The sequence below is a fragment of the Heptranchias perlo genome, unplaced genomic scaffold (assembly GCF_035084215.1).
Source record: "Heptranchias perlo isolate sHepPer1 unplaced genomic scaffold, sHepPer1.hap1 HAP1_SCAFFOLD_199, whole genome shotgun sequence".
Taxonomy (NCBI): Eukaryota; Metazoa; Chordata; class Chondrichthyes; order Hexanchiformes; family Hexanchidae; genus Heptranchias; species Heptranchias perlo.
The window spans coordinates 427,683-445,974 of NW_027139215.1; the positions used below are offsets into that span (position 1 = coordinate 427,683).

The following is an 18,292-nucleotide window of genomic DNA, read 5'->3' on the forward strand; positions in this document are numbered from 1 at the left end:
TCCCAAATAACGTTCTCATCTGGGATCGAACCGGGGACTTTTCGCGTGTGAGAGAAATGTGATAACCGCTCCACTCCAGAAACCATTGCTCAATTTATCGCATCGTGTGGCTTCTCTGTTAAACAACATCTGTCCCACACTAAAGGCTCTCAATCCTTCTCTTTCACAAACATTTCACTGATCAAAACTTCACAAGTCACACAGGAAAAAGTCTTCATTTCAAAATCATTAAACTCCCGAAGGAGCTGCGGGAACAGATTGAACGGTGCAACTGAGTACAGAGATACAGAGAGACACCAGCAGAGGGAGGTAGAGAGCGGTGTAACTGAGTACAGAGATACAGAGAGACACCAGCAGAGGGAGGTAGAGAGCGATGTAACTGAGAACAGAGAAATGCAGAGAATTTGACACCACCAGGTTATTGTCCAACAATTTTATTTGAAAATGACAGCTTTCGGAGGCTTTCTCCTTCGTCAGGTGAGACACCAGCAGAGGGAGGTAGAGAGCGGTGTAACTGAGTACAGAGAAAGAGAGAGACACCAGCAGACTGTGCAGCACAGCAACCTTTTATCTGAAATCTGAGGCGACATCGAAACTGCACAGAGTAGAGGAAGCATTACTGTGTATCTAACCCGTGTTGTACCTGCCCTGGGAATGTTTGATTTGACAGTGTAGAGGGAGCTTCATTCTGCATATAACCCATGCTGTCCCTGTCCTGCGAGTGTTTGATGGGGCAGTTCAGAGTGAACTTTAATCAGTCTCTCCACATAACTGAAGTCCCTCATCCCTGGCACCATTCTAGTAAATCTCCTCTGCACCCTCTCTAAGGCCTTGACATCCTTCCCAATGTTTGGTGTCCAGAATTGAACACAATACTCCAGCTGAGGCCCAACCAGTGTTTTGTGAAGGTTTGGTATCAATTCCTTGCTTTTGTATTCTGTGCCTCAATTAATAAAGCCAAGGGCCCCATTTGCTTTTTTAAACAGCCTTCTCAACTTATCCTGCCACCTTCAAAGATTTGTGTACATACACCTCCAGGTCTCTCTATTCCTGCACTCCCTTTAAAATTGCACCATTTACTTTTTATTTTCTCTCCTCATTCTTCCTACCATAATGTATCACTTCACAATTCTCTGCATTAAATTTCATCTGCCATGTTTCTGCCCATTTCACCAGTCTGTCTGTGTCCTCCTGAAGTCTGTTACTATCCTCCACATTGTTTATTACATTTCTGAGTTTTGTGTCATGTGCAAACTTTGAAATTATACCCTGTACTCCCAAGTCCCAGTCATCAATATATATCAAAAAGAGCAGTGGTCCTAATACCGAGCCCTGGGGGACACCACTGTATACTTGCCTCCAGTCTGAAAATCAACTGTTCACCACTACTTTCTGTTTTCTGCCCCTTAGCCAAATTTGGATCCACGCTGCCATTGTCCGTTTAATCCCATGGGCTTCAATTTTGCTAACAAGTCTATTATGTGATACTTTATCCTCCCTTAATCTCTCCCTGCATAGAAACTCCCCGACCCATATTCATGGCCAGTCCCTCGACCTTGCCATCTCACGTGGCCTCTCTACTCCCGATCGTGTCAATCATGGATAAGGCCATCTCTGATCACTTCCTTGTATCCCTCTCCACCCACATAGAATCATAGAATCATAGAAACGTTACAGCACGGAAGGAGGCCATTTGGCCCATCGGGTCCATACCGGCTCTATGCAAGATCAATCCAGCTAGTCCCACTCCCCCAATGCACATCACAGAATGAACTCAGGGATCCCACGCCACTTTCTATGAGCGGTGAAAGGCTGCGGTTATGGTGCAGACCGGAACCCAGGGCTGAGGCTGTGGTCATCAGTTACTCTGGGAGTGGCACAGTCTATTTCATGACGAGCCAACGGTGAGAGTAACCCCAGGGAGTCAGGCTGGTGTTTAGAAGGGTGTGGGTTCCAGCTCCCGTTCCAGGACTGGGACACATGATCCAGACTGACTGTGTCGTTCTGAGAGGGAGCTGCATCGTGAGAGGTGCTGTCCTTTGAATGAAGTGTTTAATGGGGGTCCCTTCTTTCTGCTCCGAGGTTTTAAATGTCCCGTGGTAATTTGTGAAGAGCAGGGAGTTCTCCCGGTGCCGTGGCCAATATTCTTTCCACAACCATCAGCACCCAACAAACAGGAGGTCTGCTCAATATAGCATCACTGTTTGTGGGATCTTGCTGTACACAACTTTGCTGCTGCGTTCTCTTATGAAACGACAGTGACTGAACTTCTAGTGAAGTTCGTTGGGATGTCCTGAGGATGTGCAAGGTGCCATACAAATGCAAGTTCCTTGTTTCTCACAGTGGGCCGTGTCTCTTTCCTCGTCTCATTGAGACTCTCAGTTAATTGGTCCGTTCTCTCCGCAGATGGGGCCCGACCCGCTGAGTGTTTCCAGATTGTTCTGTGCGTGTTTCACTCAGACTCGGGTTTTACAGAAAATGATAAAACGATTGTAGTCAAACACTTGGCCATGAGCTGCTGAGTGACCTGTCGGGACATTGTTGCTTGTTTCCCTTCAGCTTGTGGGACTGGGTTTTTGGTGCACTGTCGCTTCAAGTGCTGTGGTTTGCCTCATTTCTCAGTGTGATTGTGGTGCGAATTCAGAAGGAGCCACAGTCCGGACTGCAGGCAAATTGGGAGGCTGGGACTAAAAGTTTACTATTCCCACACCGGGAGTCGAACCCGGGCCGCCTGGGTGAAAACCAAGAATCCTCACCGCTAGACCATATGGGAACTAAAAAACAGATTAGCAGGAAGGGCACTGAGACTACAACCGGAAAGTTAACAGACGATTCAAATGAGGTATTCACAATTATGAAAGGTATTGACAGAGTATGTAAGGATAAATTGTTTCCAGTGATGGAAGGGTTAATAACCAGAAGAGAAAGATTTAAGATAAATTGAAAGACAGTCATGGGGGGATGTGACTAAGATTGAGACCATTCATTCAGCTGCCTCTGCCGCTCCCCTCCATTCCCCAAGCCCACCAAGTTTCTCTCCTATCTCCCCTCATGCCCTCTCTGAGCTCTCTTGACCATGAGACCCACCTCCTGCTCCCTCAACCCTATTCCCACCAAACTGCTGACCACACAACCTCCATTCCTGGCCCCATGTTAGCTGACATTGTTAATGGTCTCCTCTCCTCAGGTACGGTCCCCCTCCCCATCAAATCTTCCATCATCACCCTCCTTCATAAAAGACCCACCCTTGACCCCTGTGTCCTTGCAAACTACCACCCCATCTCCCACCTCCCTTTCCTCTCCAAAGTGTTGTCGCCTCCCAAATCCGTGTCCATCTTTCCCACAACACCATGTTTGAATCCCTCCAATCAGGTTTCCACTCCTGCCACAGTACTGAAACGGCCCTTGTCAAAGTCACAAATGACATCCTCTGTGACTGTGCAGAGGGAGATTTAATCTTGATCTAACCCTTGATGCACCTGCCCCCGGAGTGTTTGATGACACATTGTGGAGGGAGCTTTACTCTGCCATGTACTGTACAGTATCAGTCTGTGATGGAGCAGAGCCCTGCTCTTTAATGGAAATCATTCTTTCGATGAGCCACTGAGCCCCTAAAGCAGCCTCCAAGACCCAAAGTCTGATTTCCATCCCACAGTTCCAGCAGTTTGAGAGGGCTGGGCCACGTTAACAGCAGCTCTCTGTTCCTGGTCTGGAGCTGAGGTGTTGTGTATTGTCCCTGACACAGGGACCAGACGGTGAGCTGCTGGCTCCTATTGTTCTGGGATCATTCCCTGCTGCTCTGTTCTCACCTCTTCACTGGGTCTCAGATTATTGTAAACAATTTTACAACACCAAGTTATAGTCCAGCAATTTTATTTTAAATTCACAAGCTTTCGGAGATTTTCTCCTTCCTCAGGCAAATGTTTCAAGATCTCCTTGAAGCCTATTACCAGCCATCTCAGATTATTACCAGCCATCTTCCTGATCAATAAACAATCGGCAGTCTGACCGCGGAGATTTGAAATGTGTGAAACATTTCATGTGTCTCATCCCTCTCCCTGGACACAAAGAGATCTTGGAGATCAAGGAGATCTTGAAACATCTTGAAAAATGTTTCAAGGAGATCTTGAAACATTTGCCTGAGGAAGGAGAAAATCTCCGAAAGCTTGTGAATTTAAAATAAAATTGCTGGACTATAACTTGGTGTTGTAAAATTGTTTAAAATTGTCAACCCCAGTCCATCACCGGCATCTCCACATCATGGACACAAATAAATAGTAAACAATTTTACAACACCAAGTTATAGTCCAACGAATTCATTTAAAATTAAATTCCACAAGCTTTCGGAGGCTCTGAAAGCTTGTGGAATTTAATTTTAAATGAATTTGTTGGACTATAACTTGGTGTTGTAAAATTGTTTACAATTGTCAACCCCAGTCCATCACCGGCATCTCCACATCACAAATAAATAGGCCGTCATGAAATGGTCACAGTCCGTTTCTTGAGCCTTCTCCTTCTTAGAAGAATCTTCTAAACTCCTTGCTAAAGTGACCATTGATCTTAATGTCTTGTTTTGCGGTATGTTCTAGATTGTTCCAGGTCAGCATTGTAATAATTCGAGGTATTTGAAAAGTGGGATCATTATATTAAATCGAGATATTTATCACAGCCCCGCCCCCCAAACATTCAATCCACCGTTCAGGAGGAGAACCCCTCTGCTCGCTGACCTACATTGGCTCCCAGTTCACCAACATCTCAAATTTTAAATTCTCATCCTCGTGTTCAAATCCCTCCATGACCTCGCCCCTCCCTATCTCTGTAACCTCCTCCACCCCGACAACCCTCCGAGATCTCTGAGCTCCTCCAATTCAGGCCTCTTGCGCATCCACGATTTTCATCGCTCCACCATTGGCGGCCGTGCCTTCAACCGACTGGGCCCAAAGCTCTGGATTTCCCTCCCGAAACCTCCCCGCCTCTCTACCTCTCTCTCCTCCCTTAAGACACTTAAAACCGACCTCACCTGTCCCAATATCTCCTTATGTGGCTCCGTGTCACATTTTGTTTGATAATCGCTCCTGTGAAGCGCCTTGGGACGTTTTACTCCGTTAAAGGCGCGATATAAATGCAAGTTGTTGTTGTTGGGGTGGAGAAAGGGTTTTCTTTCTTTTTATGACTCTTTTCTATCTCTCTATTTCTTTCCTTTCTCGGACTCTGTTTTCCGGGTCTGTTTACTGACACACATTACAATCTGTGTCACTCGGTGTCTAACAATGTGAGGCAATGTGTTTTATTCCCGCTGTGTTATCTCTCTGGCGGTTTGCTGATAAATGTTTAACTCGCGGCCTGTTCCCGTTAATGGTCACAAGCAGTAACAGACAGACAGAGCGTGTCTGACCGCCCTGATTTGTGGAAAAGGCATCAGTTTAGGACAAATGCATCAAATCAAATGTTCATCGGGCACCGAGAGAGACAAAAACCAGAGAGAAAGGCAGAAGGAAATAGAGAAATAAAAGCTAAATACAGACATCCTTGATGTCTCTCTATTCCATCCCCAACCGTTCAGTTTTGGGTAAAAATGTCAGTGTAAATAAATGTTCGAGAATCGACCCAAAGAAGAAGAAACAAAATAACCCGAAAACGGCCGAAACCCGGGATCGAACCAGGGACCTTTAGATCTTTAGTCTAACGCTCTCCCAACCGAGCTATTTCGGCCCCACATCAAACTGGTTCTTGGGTCATCCTCTTGGAATAAAATATAACCCCGGGTGGAATTGCCCCTCCCGCTCATTCCTCACTTCGGGAGAATGAGACCGACCACCAAGGAGAGATTTTCTGATACTGTCGTTGAATCTCATTCATATTAAACATTCCTTGAACTCTCTGCCGGGGGGATTCAGAGCTGGGGTTCGCCATGAACCAGCTTCCCCTCAATTCCCAGCTTTATCAGTGAATCGACCAACAAACGCTCGACAGAGCTCAGGTTATATTAATAATAAAAACAGAAAATGCGGGAAACACTCAGCAGGTCAGGCAGCATCTGTGGAGAGAGAAACATCCTTTCAGGTCGATGACCTTTCATCAGAACTCTCTCCACAGATGCTGCCTGACCTGCTGAGTATTTCCAGCATTTTCTGTTTTTACTTCAGATTCCCAGCATCTGCAGTATTTTGCTTTGCTTTTGTTTTACAGCTTGTATTAATGTTCTGCTGATGATATCTTAATATTATCTTATTTTTGGCCACTTTAATCCGGTTCATGGACAAATTCTTCCATCATCCCTTCTCCCACATCGCTTCTCTCTCTCATTCATTCTTTTCTCCTTTCAATCCAGAAGAGGTCGGGAATCAGAGCTCACCCCCCAAACCCTCCGCACACAGACCCCCGTCTCCCACACCGTGTGATCCAAGAGACAATTCAATACATTACACTGTATGAACACAGAAAGCTGACACACCAGGGGAGACCGCACGGTGTTGGACACGGAGTGCAATAAGCTGAAGTGTTTATAAAAAGTTACAGATCACAACACGTGTCTCTGTCTCTCTCCGCCATCCCGGCCTGTGCTGTGTTATCCGTTCTCACCCAATGTGTTACTGGTAATTTTGTGGAAGTGCATGACGGGATACTTGACCATATTAACTCTTTATTAACTCACATGATAGGATTAGCCACAAACACAAAGTAAGCACAATTGTGTAATTGCGTTTGAGCCTTGGTATGTTGATAATTAGGCCTAGCACAGCCTGGTCTTCCTTGAGATAAGGACAGAATATAATAATAATAGAGCTGATGAATGGCCATGAAGCCTTGAGACTGGCTCCAGACTTACTGATAACAAGGAACAGGAATGTAGAGAGAAAGAAAATAGCTGACATCTGCTCAGGCCTACGTGATGTCTATGGATGTTCGGCGGCTGGCTCACTACTTGATTGACCAACTACCTGAGCCAATAAAGAATGTACGTGTACGCCCATATTCTGTAACAGGTGGGCGTTGCCTAATGAATTGTATAAACATGAACTGATTCATTGACTCGGCGAAGTTGCACCCTCAACCATTGTTTGAGGTGCACTTCCACTTGTATACAAGTTGGGGTTCAATAAAGTTTCTCATTCTACTTCTTGTTTGGGTGTTAATGCATTTGTATAGTGTTAAGTTTCGACAGTTTTCAGCAACATCATTGAATGTGGCAGCACAAGTTGGTGAAGCCGTTAAAACAGCATCCGGTTCCTTGGCTTAATAATAGAGAAATAGAGCACAAAAGCAAGGAAGTTATGTTAAACGTTTATAAATCATTGTTCAGGCCTCATTTGAAGTATTGTGTCCAATTCTGGGCACTATAATTTATTGAGGAGGTCAAGGTCTTGGAGAGGATGGAGAGGAGATTTACCAGAATTATACCAGGGATGGGGTTTAGTTGTGTGGAGAGACTCGAGAACCTGGGATTGTTCTGCTTCGAGCAATGAAGGTTAAGGGTAGAAGTAATCCACGTGTTCAAAATTAAGAGGGGTTTTGATCGAGTAAATAAGGAGAAACTTCACCCACTGGCGGGAGGGTCGGCAACCAACGGACGCAGATTTAAGATAATTGGCAAAAGAACTAGAAGAGAAATAAGGAGATTTTTTTGACACAGCGAATTGTTATGATCTGGAACGCACTGCCTTAAAGGATGGTGGAGCTCGATTCAATCGTAACTTTAAAAGGAGAATTGGGTAAATACTTGAGTATCTCCCCACAGATACTACCTGACCTGCTGAGTGTTGCCAGCAGTTTCTGGGTTTATTTTTGAGCTTTCACTATAGCAGTTTTCCTGACAACCTGCAACTTGCCTCAAGGGCGCAGCTTCAAGCACAACTTTCTTGTGCTCTTCTCACACACAAGATCACACTTTACTTTCCGACACACGCGCTTTAAAATCTGCCGTTTCCGCACACAGCGTCCTGCGCCACGAGAATTTGAAAGACCTTTCGCTCATGGCCTGTAATCGCTCCTTTTTCCCCACAGGCGCTCTTTACATTTATCCTCTACTCGATTCAATCGCATGTTTCAACAGAACTATTAAGATCAAGGCGGAACATTTCCGATCTTACTGCACCGCCCCAACTTGCCAAATGTGCACCTTTCAACCTCCATTCACAGCTCTGTCGCGCTGCCCGTCGCTCACGCAACTCAACTGCTGAGAGAAAAGAGCCAACAAGCATCAAAACAAAAACAAGTTCTTCAGTTACCATCCCCTGGATCACAAGATTCCCCAAGTAAATTTCGTGAACAATCGGGCGGCTGTCTTTCCAGAGACCAGCCCTGCTTTTTTTGTGTTTGTCTGTCGAGCGGTCACGCAGATCGAAATGTATCGACTGGTTTCAAGGGACAAATGAACATTGGTGCGAATGGGACATGTGCCCAATAGAAACAGCGGTCGGAGCAGAACAAACTTAAAGGCGTGAGATCGTGAAAGTGAATGTTAGAGTCGGCAATGGAGCAGGAAAGTGTCCATGAAATGGAAGGAGGAAAGTAAAGGCGGCCTTGTGGAAGGATGAAAAAGCTGGGAGAAGAGGCGGGTTTGAACTGTGGAACATCAAGTTCAGGCATGTGAGAGTGCTGGGATTTGATGAAATAAATAGGTTTTCGCCACCAAAAATTTTTTTTTTCACGTATTAAGGATTGATCGATTGTTGCATTATATTTGCAAGCGCGGGAGAGAATAAAAGGAGCAGCGCACACTATGCCGTGACTCGGATTCGAACCGAGGTTGCTGCGGCCACAGCGCAGAGTACTAACCACTAAACGACCACGGCACCACATGTCAGTGGTAAGCGATCTGCCCGAACTATATAAATAGCGCCTTTAAGGTAGCAAAACGTCCCAAGGCGCTTCACATGAGCTTTTTTAAACAATATTTGACCCCGAGCCACAGAAGGAGATATTAGAAGCAAAATACTGCAGATGCTGGAAATCTGAAATAAAAACAGAAAATGCTGTAAATAATCAGCAAGTCAGGCAGCGTCTGTGGAGAGAGAAACAGAGTTAACGTTTCAGGTCGATGACCCTTCGTCAGAACTGGAAAAGGTTGAAGATTAAACAGTTTTTAAGCAAGTAGAGAGCGTTTCAGGAGCATCTTAAGGGAGGAGAGAGAGGTAGAGAGGCGGGGAGGTTTAGGGAGGGAAATCCAGAGCTTTGGGCCCAGGCGGTTGAAGGCACGGCCGCCAATGGTGGAGCGATGAAAATCGTGGATGCGCAAGAGGCCTGAATTGGAGGAGCTCAGAGATCTCGGAGGGTTGTTGGGGTGGAGGAGGTTGCAGAGATAGGGAGGGGCGAGGTCATGGAGGGATTTGAACACGAGGATGAGAATTTTAAATTTGAGATGTTGGTGAACTGGGAGCCAATGTCGGTCAGTGAGCAGAGGGGTTCTCCTCCGGAACGGTGGTTTGAATGTTTGGAGGGGGCTGTGATAAGTATCTGGATTTGATATAATGATCCCACTTTTCAACTAGGTTGGAGATGGGGGCAGTAGTTTGCAAGGACCGAGAGTCAAGGGTGAGTTTTTTGGGAGGGGGTGATGACGCCAGATTTGAAGGGGAGGGGGACAGTACCTGAGGAGAGGGAACCGTTAACAATATCGGGCTAACATGGTGGCCAGGAAGGGAAGTTGGGGGGTCAGCAGTTTGGTATGAATAGGGTCAAAGGAGCAGGGTGTGGGTCTCATGGTGAAGATGAGCTCCGAGAGGGCAAGAGGGGAGATAGGAGAGAAACTAGAGAAAGATGTGAGTTCAGGGCTAGGGCAGGACGGAACCTGAGTGGAAGTTTGGCTTGTGGGCTGGGGGAAGGGAGAGAAACGGCAGAGGCAGCTGAACGGATGGTCTCAGTCTTAGTGACAAAGAAATCCATGAGCTCCTCCCACTTGTTGTTGGAGGTGAGGGTGGAGGGGGCAGGGGAGAGGGGTTTAAGAAACCGGTTTGTAGTGAAGAGAAGCCGGGGTTATCTTTACATTCCAGGATGATCCTGGAATAGTGAGCAGTTTTGGCAGAGAGCAGGACCTGATGGTGCTTTAAGTGTTCCCGCCAGATCTGGCGATGAATGGCTGAACCAGTTGTCTGCCATAGACGTTCAAGTCTGCGACCTTGGACTTAAAGGATGGGAGATGAGGCTGCACATCACATCCCTTAAACATTGTTACCCGTTTCTGTCTGAAACTGGTGAGTGTGTAAATAGAAAGTAACAGAAAAAAAGTATTTTAAGCATCAAAGTTAATTCTGATTATTATTATAGCATAAAACCTGAACAGCCCATCCCTCAAACACTGATATAAAACCAGTCCCAGGACCCTGAGCCGCTGTGAAAATGCTGTGATCCCGACCTGATTCGAACTCGCAGCTTTCTGATCGGGAATCAGACGCTGTCAGTTGCGGCACGAGGTGGATCCGGATCCAGAGGAGGGAGATCGGTACCGACCGCCGCCGGGACTCTCGGAGGGCGAGAGGCGGAAGCAGCAGCAGCCAGACCGCCTCAACAACAGCTCAGGATTCCCGCTATACGAGAATGGATTAGGAAAAAAAGGAGGGCTTTTGGCAGATACAAAAGGCTAAAGACGGAGGAAGCCCTAGAGGAGTACAAAAAGTGCAGGGGGATACTTAAAAAAGAAATTAGGAGATCAAGGAGGGGCCATGAAATAACACTGGCGAGCAAAATAAAGGAAAATCCTAAGATGTTTTATAAGTATATTAAGGGTAAGAGGATGACTAGGGAAAAAATAGGGCCCATTAGGGACAAAAATGGCAATCTGTGTGTGGAGCCGGCAGATGTAGGAGGGGTTCTAAATGAATTTTTTGCATCTGTTTTCACTATGGAGAAGGACGATGTAGACATAGAAATACGGCAGGGGGACTGTGATATACTCGAACATATTAACATCGAGCGGGAGGAGGTATTGGCGGTTTTTGCAGGCCTAAAAATGGATAAATCCCCAGGCCCGGACGAAATGTATCCCAGGCTACTGTGTGAGGCAAAGGAGGAGATTGCGGGGGCTCTGACACATATATTCAGAACCTCTCTGGCCACAGGGGATGTGCCAGAGGACTGGAGAACCGCTAATGTAGTACCATTATTCAAGAAGGGGAGTAGGGAAAAACCGGGGAACTACAGGCCAGTGAGCCTAACATCAGTGGTAGGAAAATTATTGGAAAAAATTCTGAAGGACAAAATTAGTCTCCACTTGGAGAAGCAAGGATTAATCAGGGATAGTCAACATGGCTTTGTCAAGGGAAGATCATGTCTGACTAATTTGATTGAATTTTTTGAGGGGGTGACTAGGCGTGTGGATGAGGGTAACGCAGTGGATGTGGTATACATGGATTTCAGTAAGGCCTTCGATAAAGTCCCCCACAGGAGACTGGTCAAGAAGGTACGAGCCCATGGAATCCAGGGTGCCTTGGCACTTTGGATACAAAACTGGCTTAGTGGCAGAAGGCAGAGGGTGATGGTCGAAGGTTGTTTTTGTGACTGGAAGCCTGTGGCCAGTGGGGTACCACAGGGATCGGTGCTGGGTCCCTTGCTGTTTGTGGTCTACATTAATGACTTGGATATGAATGTAAAAGGTATGATCAGTAAGTTCGCTGATGATACAAAAATTGGTAGGGTGGTAAATAGCGAGGAGGATAGCCTCAGTCTGCAGGACGATATAGATGGGTTGGTCAGATGGGCGGAACAGTGGCAAATGGAATTTAACCCGGAAAAGTGCGAGGTGATGCACTTTGGAGGGACTAACAAGGCAAGGGAATACACAATGAATGGGAGGACCCTAGGCAAGACAGAGGGTCAGAGGGATCTTGGTGTGCAGGTTCACAGATCCCTGAAGGCGGCGGAACAGGTAGATAAGGTGGTAAAGAAGGCATATGGGATACTTGCCTTTATTAGCCGAGGCATAGAATATAAGAGCAAGGAGGTTATGATGGAGCTGTATAAAACACTGGTTAGGCCACAGCTGGAGTACTGTGTGCAGTTCTGGTCGCCACACTACAGGAAGGATGTGATCGCTTTGGAGAGGGTGCAGAGGAGATTCACCAGGATGTTACCAGGGCTGGAGCGCTTCAGCTATGAAGAGAGACTGGGAAGATTGGGTTTGTTTTCCTTGGAGCAGAGGAGGCTGAGGGGGGACATGATTGAGGTGTACAAAATTATGAGGGGCACAGATAGGATGGATACTAAGGAGCTTTTTCCCTTCGTTGAGGGTACTATAACAAGGGGACATAGATTCAAGGTAAAAGGCGGGAGGTTTAGAGGGGATTTGAGAAAGAACTTTTTCACCCAGAGGGTGGTTGGAGTCTGGAACTCACTGCCTGAAAGGGTTGTGGAGGCAGGAACCCTCACAACATTCAAGAAGCATTTGGATGAGCACTTGAAATGCCATAGCATACAAGGCTACGGACCAAATGCTGGAATATGGGATTAGAGTGGACAGGGCTGATGGCCGGTGCGGACACGATGGGCCGAAGGGCCTCTATCCGTGCTGTATAACTCTATGACTCTATGACTCTCTAATCCAGCCGCTGCCGGCGGAGAGCTGCCGGTCCCGGCCTGAGCCGTGTCTGGGAGCCGCCTGCCGGTCTCTCTTTACTGAACGGGACCGATCCAGGTGCAGCTCACACACAGGCCCAGGAATCCCACTCCGGACAGATTCACTTCTTTAAACCTTGTTTAGATTCAGTGAATTGGGATTTAATTCAATCCTCATCTGCCCTCCGCTCTGTCAGTTCAGGACTTTATTTAAACCGATACTTGGAGCTCTGTTTTACAGGGTGTCGGCTGTTTAAGTATTTCTCAGTCCCACTACTCCCATTAATAACACTTTTTGCTGCGAACTGCTGATTGATACAAAGTGCCCAGGAATTGGGAAATTTCTCCCGGGGACCGGGGAACTGACTCGGATTCGGCTCAACCCTCAAATCCACAAAGTTTTTGTCACTGCTGCTGTACAGGATTAAAGGAAGGGACCGAACCAGAAGCGGTTTTAAATTATTACTGACAAATCAGGGTAAAAGGCAAAGGATACAGTCTGCTTATCTGCAGGGCTGAGTCCCTGCCCGCTTCACTGTCTGTCTGTCTGTCTCCCGGTCTATCCGTCTGATTGAGTCTCTGTCTTATTCTCTGTTTATTTTTGTTTGCTGACTGGGACCGGACACGTTCTCTGACACCAGTGCTCCCGTCAGACACCTTCAATTTCGGCTTCTTAATTAACACTTTTTTCATGGTATTTAAGGAGGATTTGGGGCAAGTGGGAGCTGAAACTGAGAATCTCTCTCCCGGCTGTCGCTGGCTGAAGAGACGGGCGTTATTTTATTTGAAAACTGACGCTCGGAACTTTCCCTTCGAGAAGTGCGACAGGAGATTGTGGTTGGTGGCAGTTGTCGGGGAGATCCAGAGGAGAGGGAGGAAAGCGTTCGTGCAAAACGGACATTAGAGCAAAGCAGGCGTTGGAGCAAAACGGGCGTTAGAGCAAAGCAGGCGTTAGTGCAAAGCAGGCGTTAGTGCAAAACGGGCGTTGGAGCAAAACGGGCGTTCGAGCAAAGCAGGCGTTAGTGCAAAACGGGCGTTGGAGCAAAACGGGCGTTAGAGCAAAACGGGTGTTCGAGCTAAGCAGGCGTTAGTGCAAAACGGGCGTTAGAGCAAAACGGGTGTTCGAGCTAAGCAGGCGTTAGTGCAAAACGGGCGTTAGAGCTAAGCAGGCGTTAGTGCAAAACGGGCGTTAGAGCTAAGCAGGCGTTAGTGCAAAACGGGCGTTAGAGCTAAGCAGGCGGTAGCGCGAAACGGGTGTTCGAGCTAAGCAGGCGGTAGCGCAAAACGGGCGTTAGAGCTAAGCAGGCGGTAGCGCGAAACGGGCGTTAGAGCTAAGCAGGCGGTAGCTCAAATCGAGCATTAGAACAAAACGGGCGTTAGAGCAATTGCAGCCATTTTACATTCTGCCATTTATTTTCTTGGGGTCATTTTAACTTTCGGCAATTGTATAAAACGGGCTCTATGGGAATGGCCGCCCGTTCTACACCCGCCTCACTTTCCTTTTCATTCACTTCAATAGAAAGGAGACTCGGGCGAGGTCTTGGATTTTCAATTTGCCCGGGTGTAAAACTGGCGTTACGGATCCGCCGCCCCTCCGAGAAACTGCCGGATTTTCATTCCCACTGATCGAAATTGAAATGGGAAATTGAGCAGTTTCTATAACGAATAGTGGATCCAGAACGCCAGTTTTACGCAGGGGATTAAAACTGTTCATCTACCCGGACCTGTGATCATCAATGAATTTCCATAACGTACGATGAGCAAATTTAGGCGGTGACTTCAGATTGAATTGAATTGTGATGTTGGGAAGTCAGTTCCAGCTCCACGGCAGCCGTTTTCCTCTTTTGACTAATTTACCAATTAGAGTAAACGGATATTTAATCGCATTGAGCAGCTCCTCTCTGAACTTACTCTGGGTCACTGTGTAAATGGCCGTGTTCGTACAGGAACTCAGAAGCTGAAGCAGAATTCCCGCTTGTTGAAAGGTTGCAAAAGTGTAATAGAAAGATCTGTGGTTAAAAGTGGCTCTAATTCAAGTTACAACTCAGTTGCACCTTTCTCTCTCCTACTGTTGGTGTTTCTCCGTTTCACTCATTATTCTCAGTCACCCCTCTCTCTATCACTCTGCCGGCCCCTCTCTGTGTCACTCATTATTCTCAGTCACCCCTCTCTCTATCACTCTGCCGGCCCCTCTCTGTGTCACTCATTATTCTCAGTCACCCCTCTCTCCATCACTCTGCCGACCTCTCTCGCAGTGTCTCTCTGTGTCACTCATTATTCTCAGTCATCCCTCTCTACCTCCATCTCCTGCTGCCTCTCTCTGTATCACTCATTATTGTCGGTTATGACTCACTCTCTCCCTCTGTTGGTGTCTCTCTATATCACCCACTCTACTCAGTTGTGCATCTCCAAATCCCTCATCCACTGTCTCTCTGCGTCACTCGCTGCATCAAGTACACACATTCACCATCAGAAACATTAATAAAGCAGATTCTGTCTTAAATATTCTCTGGTAATTTGACGGATGAACCATTTACAGGAGAACATTGACGGGTATTTAGGACATCCTTATACGGTGTTTGCAGAAAGTAACCAAGACTTTATTGGACAGCTCAACACAAATTATTTTTCTTGAATATAAAAACTTCTCAATTTTCTTGACATTAACAAAATTGATTTATTTGAATTCTGCCAGTGATGTGTTAATGTGGAAGGTGTTTGGTGACAATATCACTTAAATCTCCAAAATAAGTGAATCTGAGACACTTTCAGGAGCAGCCGTTGATCATCAAAGTGGAGTCAGTCGACATCAGTTATCCAAACGGTTGTGTAGACAACACTCTCCATAAATCCTTCACAATCAGCCTGCATCCAACCGAGCCTCACTAATACAGAGAGGGGCTCTGATTTGGGTCAATCTGGTTCAATAAACCCGAAAGTTTATAGAGACTAAAATAACCAAAGGGAAAGTTTTTAAATTGTGCAATCTTGAAATAGAGCAAGTGTCTTGGGAATGTGGAGCTGATCAGTCAGTGCCTGCAGGAGAAAGTGCCCGACTCAGGATATTGTGGAAGGGGCTCTCCAGGAACATTCAGCTCTCTGATTGACCTGCTGTACATTTCTGGCATTCTCGGGTTTTAATGAAAAAAGGACAGAAATCATCAGGCGAGTCGGGCACTTCCGCTGTTCGTCTCTTTGTCTGATTCTGTTCAACTCACAGCGACGTCCACAAAACTAACGCTGCACAAGAGCGGTTGATTTTCGTTCACAAATCCATTTCCAACGCGTGACGCAGCAATCGTCGTTCCAGCCCCAGTAATCGGTGGTGGCGCAGTTCTCATCCTCACAGTGTGCGCTCTTGTTGTTGTTCGGTTCACCTCTGCGCCAAAATCTGTAGGGACCAATCAAAGATCCACACAAATAAGTGCGGGGTAAATATTCCTTTTAGTTAAATGGAAGTGAATATTTAGTTGTCTCCGATTGGAATCCAGTTCCTCAGTTATAGAAATTGACCTCCTCATAACCTCAATCACTCGGCACAGGTGTCTCAGGGGCTCAGTCCCCTTTCCAGGGACTAATGTGCTGCACAGGAACAGAAGGCCCTGGGTTCCAGTGCTGGCTTGTCTGGAGTCAGCTGATTGGAAAGGTTGGTGGTGGGTGATGGATTTATCCTCAGTCATCCCTGAGCACAGGGTGGATTCAGACCCCTGACCCAATCCCAATCGCTGTCCAGTGGCCTCGGCTGCAAACCAATGAGGTGAATGTTTGAGGTTCTCCGACTGCGCTGCCGTAACTTTGGTGGGATTTCGGCGGAAACCCCATTCACGTGTCTAAATGGACGTCAGGCAAAGTTACAGCAGCAGAGTGGGAGAGTCCGGAGGAAATTCAGCCCCGCACGTCTTCGGGCCATCAGTACAGGAGAGGGAAGGATCTGCTCTGCTGGGTCCTACGGACAGAGCCTGTCAAAGCTCATTGGGGGTGAATTCACCATGGGCCGTGGCACAAAACGGGCGGTAGTGAATTGGGAGCAGGTCCGAGGAATTACCGAATATCTGGGGGTTTCTGCGGATCTTCTCCGAGGTTACTGTCGGCCAATGGGGAGAACCACAGAGGGAATTACTGGCCAATAGTAACGAGCATTTCTCATTGGTACAGAAGTACAGGGTTTATAGGGGATGTTAGTGTAGGGGTTAAAGGATACACTGGTGCAGTGATGATAGGGAACGGTAATGTAGGGATTATAGGGCTTGGTGTAGGGGTTATAGAGTACGGGGGATTGAGGGTTATAGGGTAAGGGGAATTAAGGGTTATAGGGTACCCAGGATTAAGGGTTATAGGGTATGGTAGTGTCTGGATTATAGGGTACAGTAGTTTAGGGGTTATATGGTACAGTAGTTTAAAGGATATAGGTTGATAGGGTACGGTAGTGTAGGGGTTATAGGGTACGGTTCTGTAGGTACCCTATAACCTGTATATGTTAGTGCAGAGGTTATAGGGTATGGCCTTGTAGTGGTTATAAGAGTACGGTAATGTAGGGGTTCTAGGGTACTGAAGTATGGGAGTTAATGGTTTGTTAGTGATTATGCAGCACTAGTTACAGCCTGCCAACCTGAAAATGATCCGTTTATTCCTACTTTTTATATACTTGTCGAAGCTCTTACAATTGTTTTTATATTACTTGCTAATTTACTCTCAAATAAGATTTTCTCCCTCTATCAATTTTTTTGCTCATCCTTTGCTGATTTCTATAACTCTCCCAATCCTCAGGCTTACTACGCTTCTTCGCAACATTATAAGCTTCTTCTTTTAATCTACTGCTATCCTTAACTTTAGTTAGCCATGAACAGATCACTTTTCCCATGGAGTTTTTATTCCTCAATAGAATGTATATTTGTTGAGAATTATGAAATATTTCTTTAAATGTTCACCATCGTTGATGTCCCATCATATCTTTTAATCTAATTTCCCAAGTAACCTGAGGCAACTCACCCCTCATACCTATTCAAATGGCTTTGTTTAAGTTTAAGACTTCAGTTTCGGACTTGAGTTCATCACTCTGGAATTAAATGTGAAATTCTATCATATTATGATCACCCTGCCGCAGAGGATCCCTTACAATGAGATTACTAATTAACCCTGGTCCATTACACAAGACAAGATCTAAAATGGCCTGTTCCCTGGTTGATTCCACCACGTATCAGGGCTATCTTAATGGCGAGAAACTGGAAAGTACTGCAGTACAAAGGGATCTGGGGGTCCAAGTGCAAGAAAATCAAAAAGTTAGTACGCAGGTGCAGCAGGTGATCAAGAAGGCCAACGGAATGTTGGCTTTTATTGCTAGGGGCATAGAATATAAAAACAGGGAGGTATTGCTGCAGTTATATAAGGTATTGGTGAGACCGCACCTGGAATACTGCATACAGTTTTGGTGTCCATACTTAAGAAAAGACATACTTGCTCTCGAGGCAGTACAAAGAAGGTTCACTCGGTTAATCCCGGGGATGAGGGGGCGGACATATGAGGAGAGGTTGAGTAGATTGGGACTCTACTCATTGGAGTTCAGAAGAATGAGAGGCGATTTTATTGAAACATATAAGATTGTGAAGGGGCTTGATCGGGTGGATGCGGTAAGGATGTTCCCAAGGATGGGTGAAACTCGAACGAGGGGGCATAATCTTAGAATAAGGGGCTGCTCTTTCAAAACTGAGATGAGGTGAAACTTCTTCACTCAGAGGGTAGTAGG

The 18,292-nt window shown here is 46.3% G+C and overlaps 2 protein-coding genes and 2 non-coding genes across 5 annotated transcripts in view; all 4 read right to left on the minus strand.

The window, feature by feature from the left end:
* Positions 1-18,292, minus strand: part of LOC137309988 (zona pellucida sperm-binding protein 3-like) — a 117,653-nt gene that overhangs the window by 52,884 nt on the left and 46,477 nt on the right. The gene's annotated exons all lie outside the window — the stretch shown is intronic.
* Positions 2,702-2,773, minus strand: trnae-uuc (transfer RNA glutamic acid (anticodon UUC)). Its single transcript has one exon. It is a non-coding gene; the product is annotated as a tRNA-Glu (tRNA).
* On the minus strand, positions 5,640-5,712 carry trnaf-aaa (transfer RNA phenylalanine (anticodon AAA)). The gene has a single exon. It is a non-coding gene; the product is annotated as a tRNA-Phe (tRNA).
* Positions 15,202-18,292, minus strand: part of LOC137309975 (CD209 antigen-like protein C) — a 38,291-nt gene continuing 35,200 nt past the window's right edge. For both annotated transcript variants that reach the window (XM_067977979.1, XM_067977978.1), the window contains one exon: positions 15,202-15,940. In XM_067977979.1, coding sequence (XP_067834080.1) covers positions 15,784-15,940 — 157 coding nt within the window. In that variant the 3' untranslated portion in view covers positions 15,202-15,783. The remainder of the gene's footprint in view (positions 15,941-18,292) is intronic.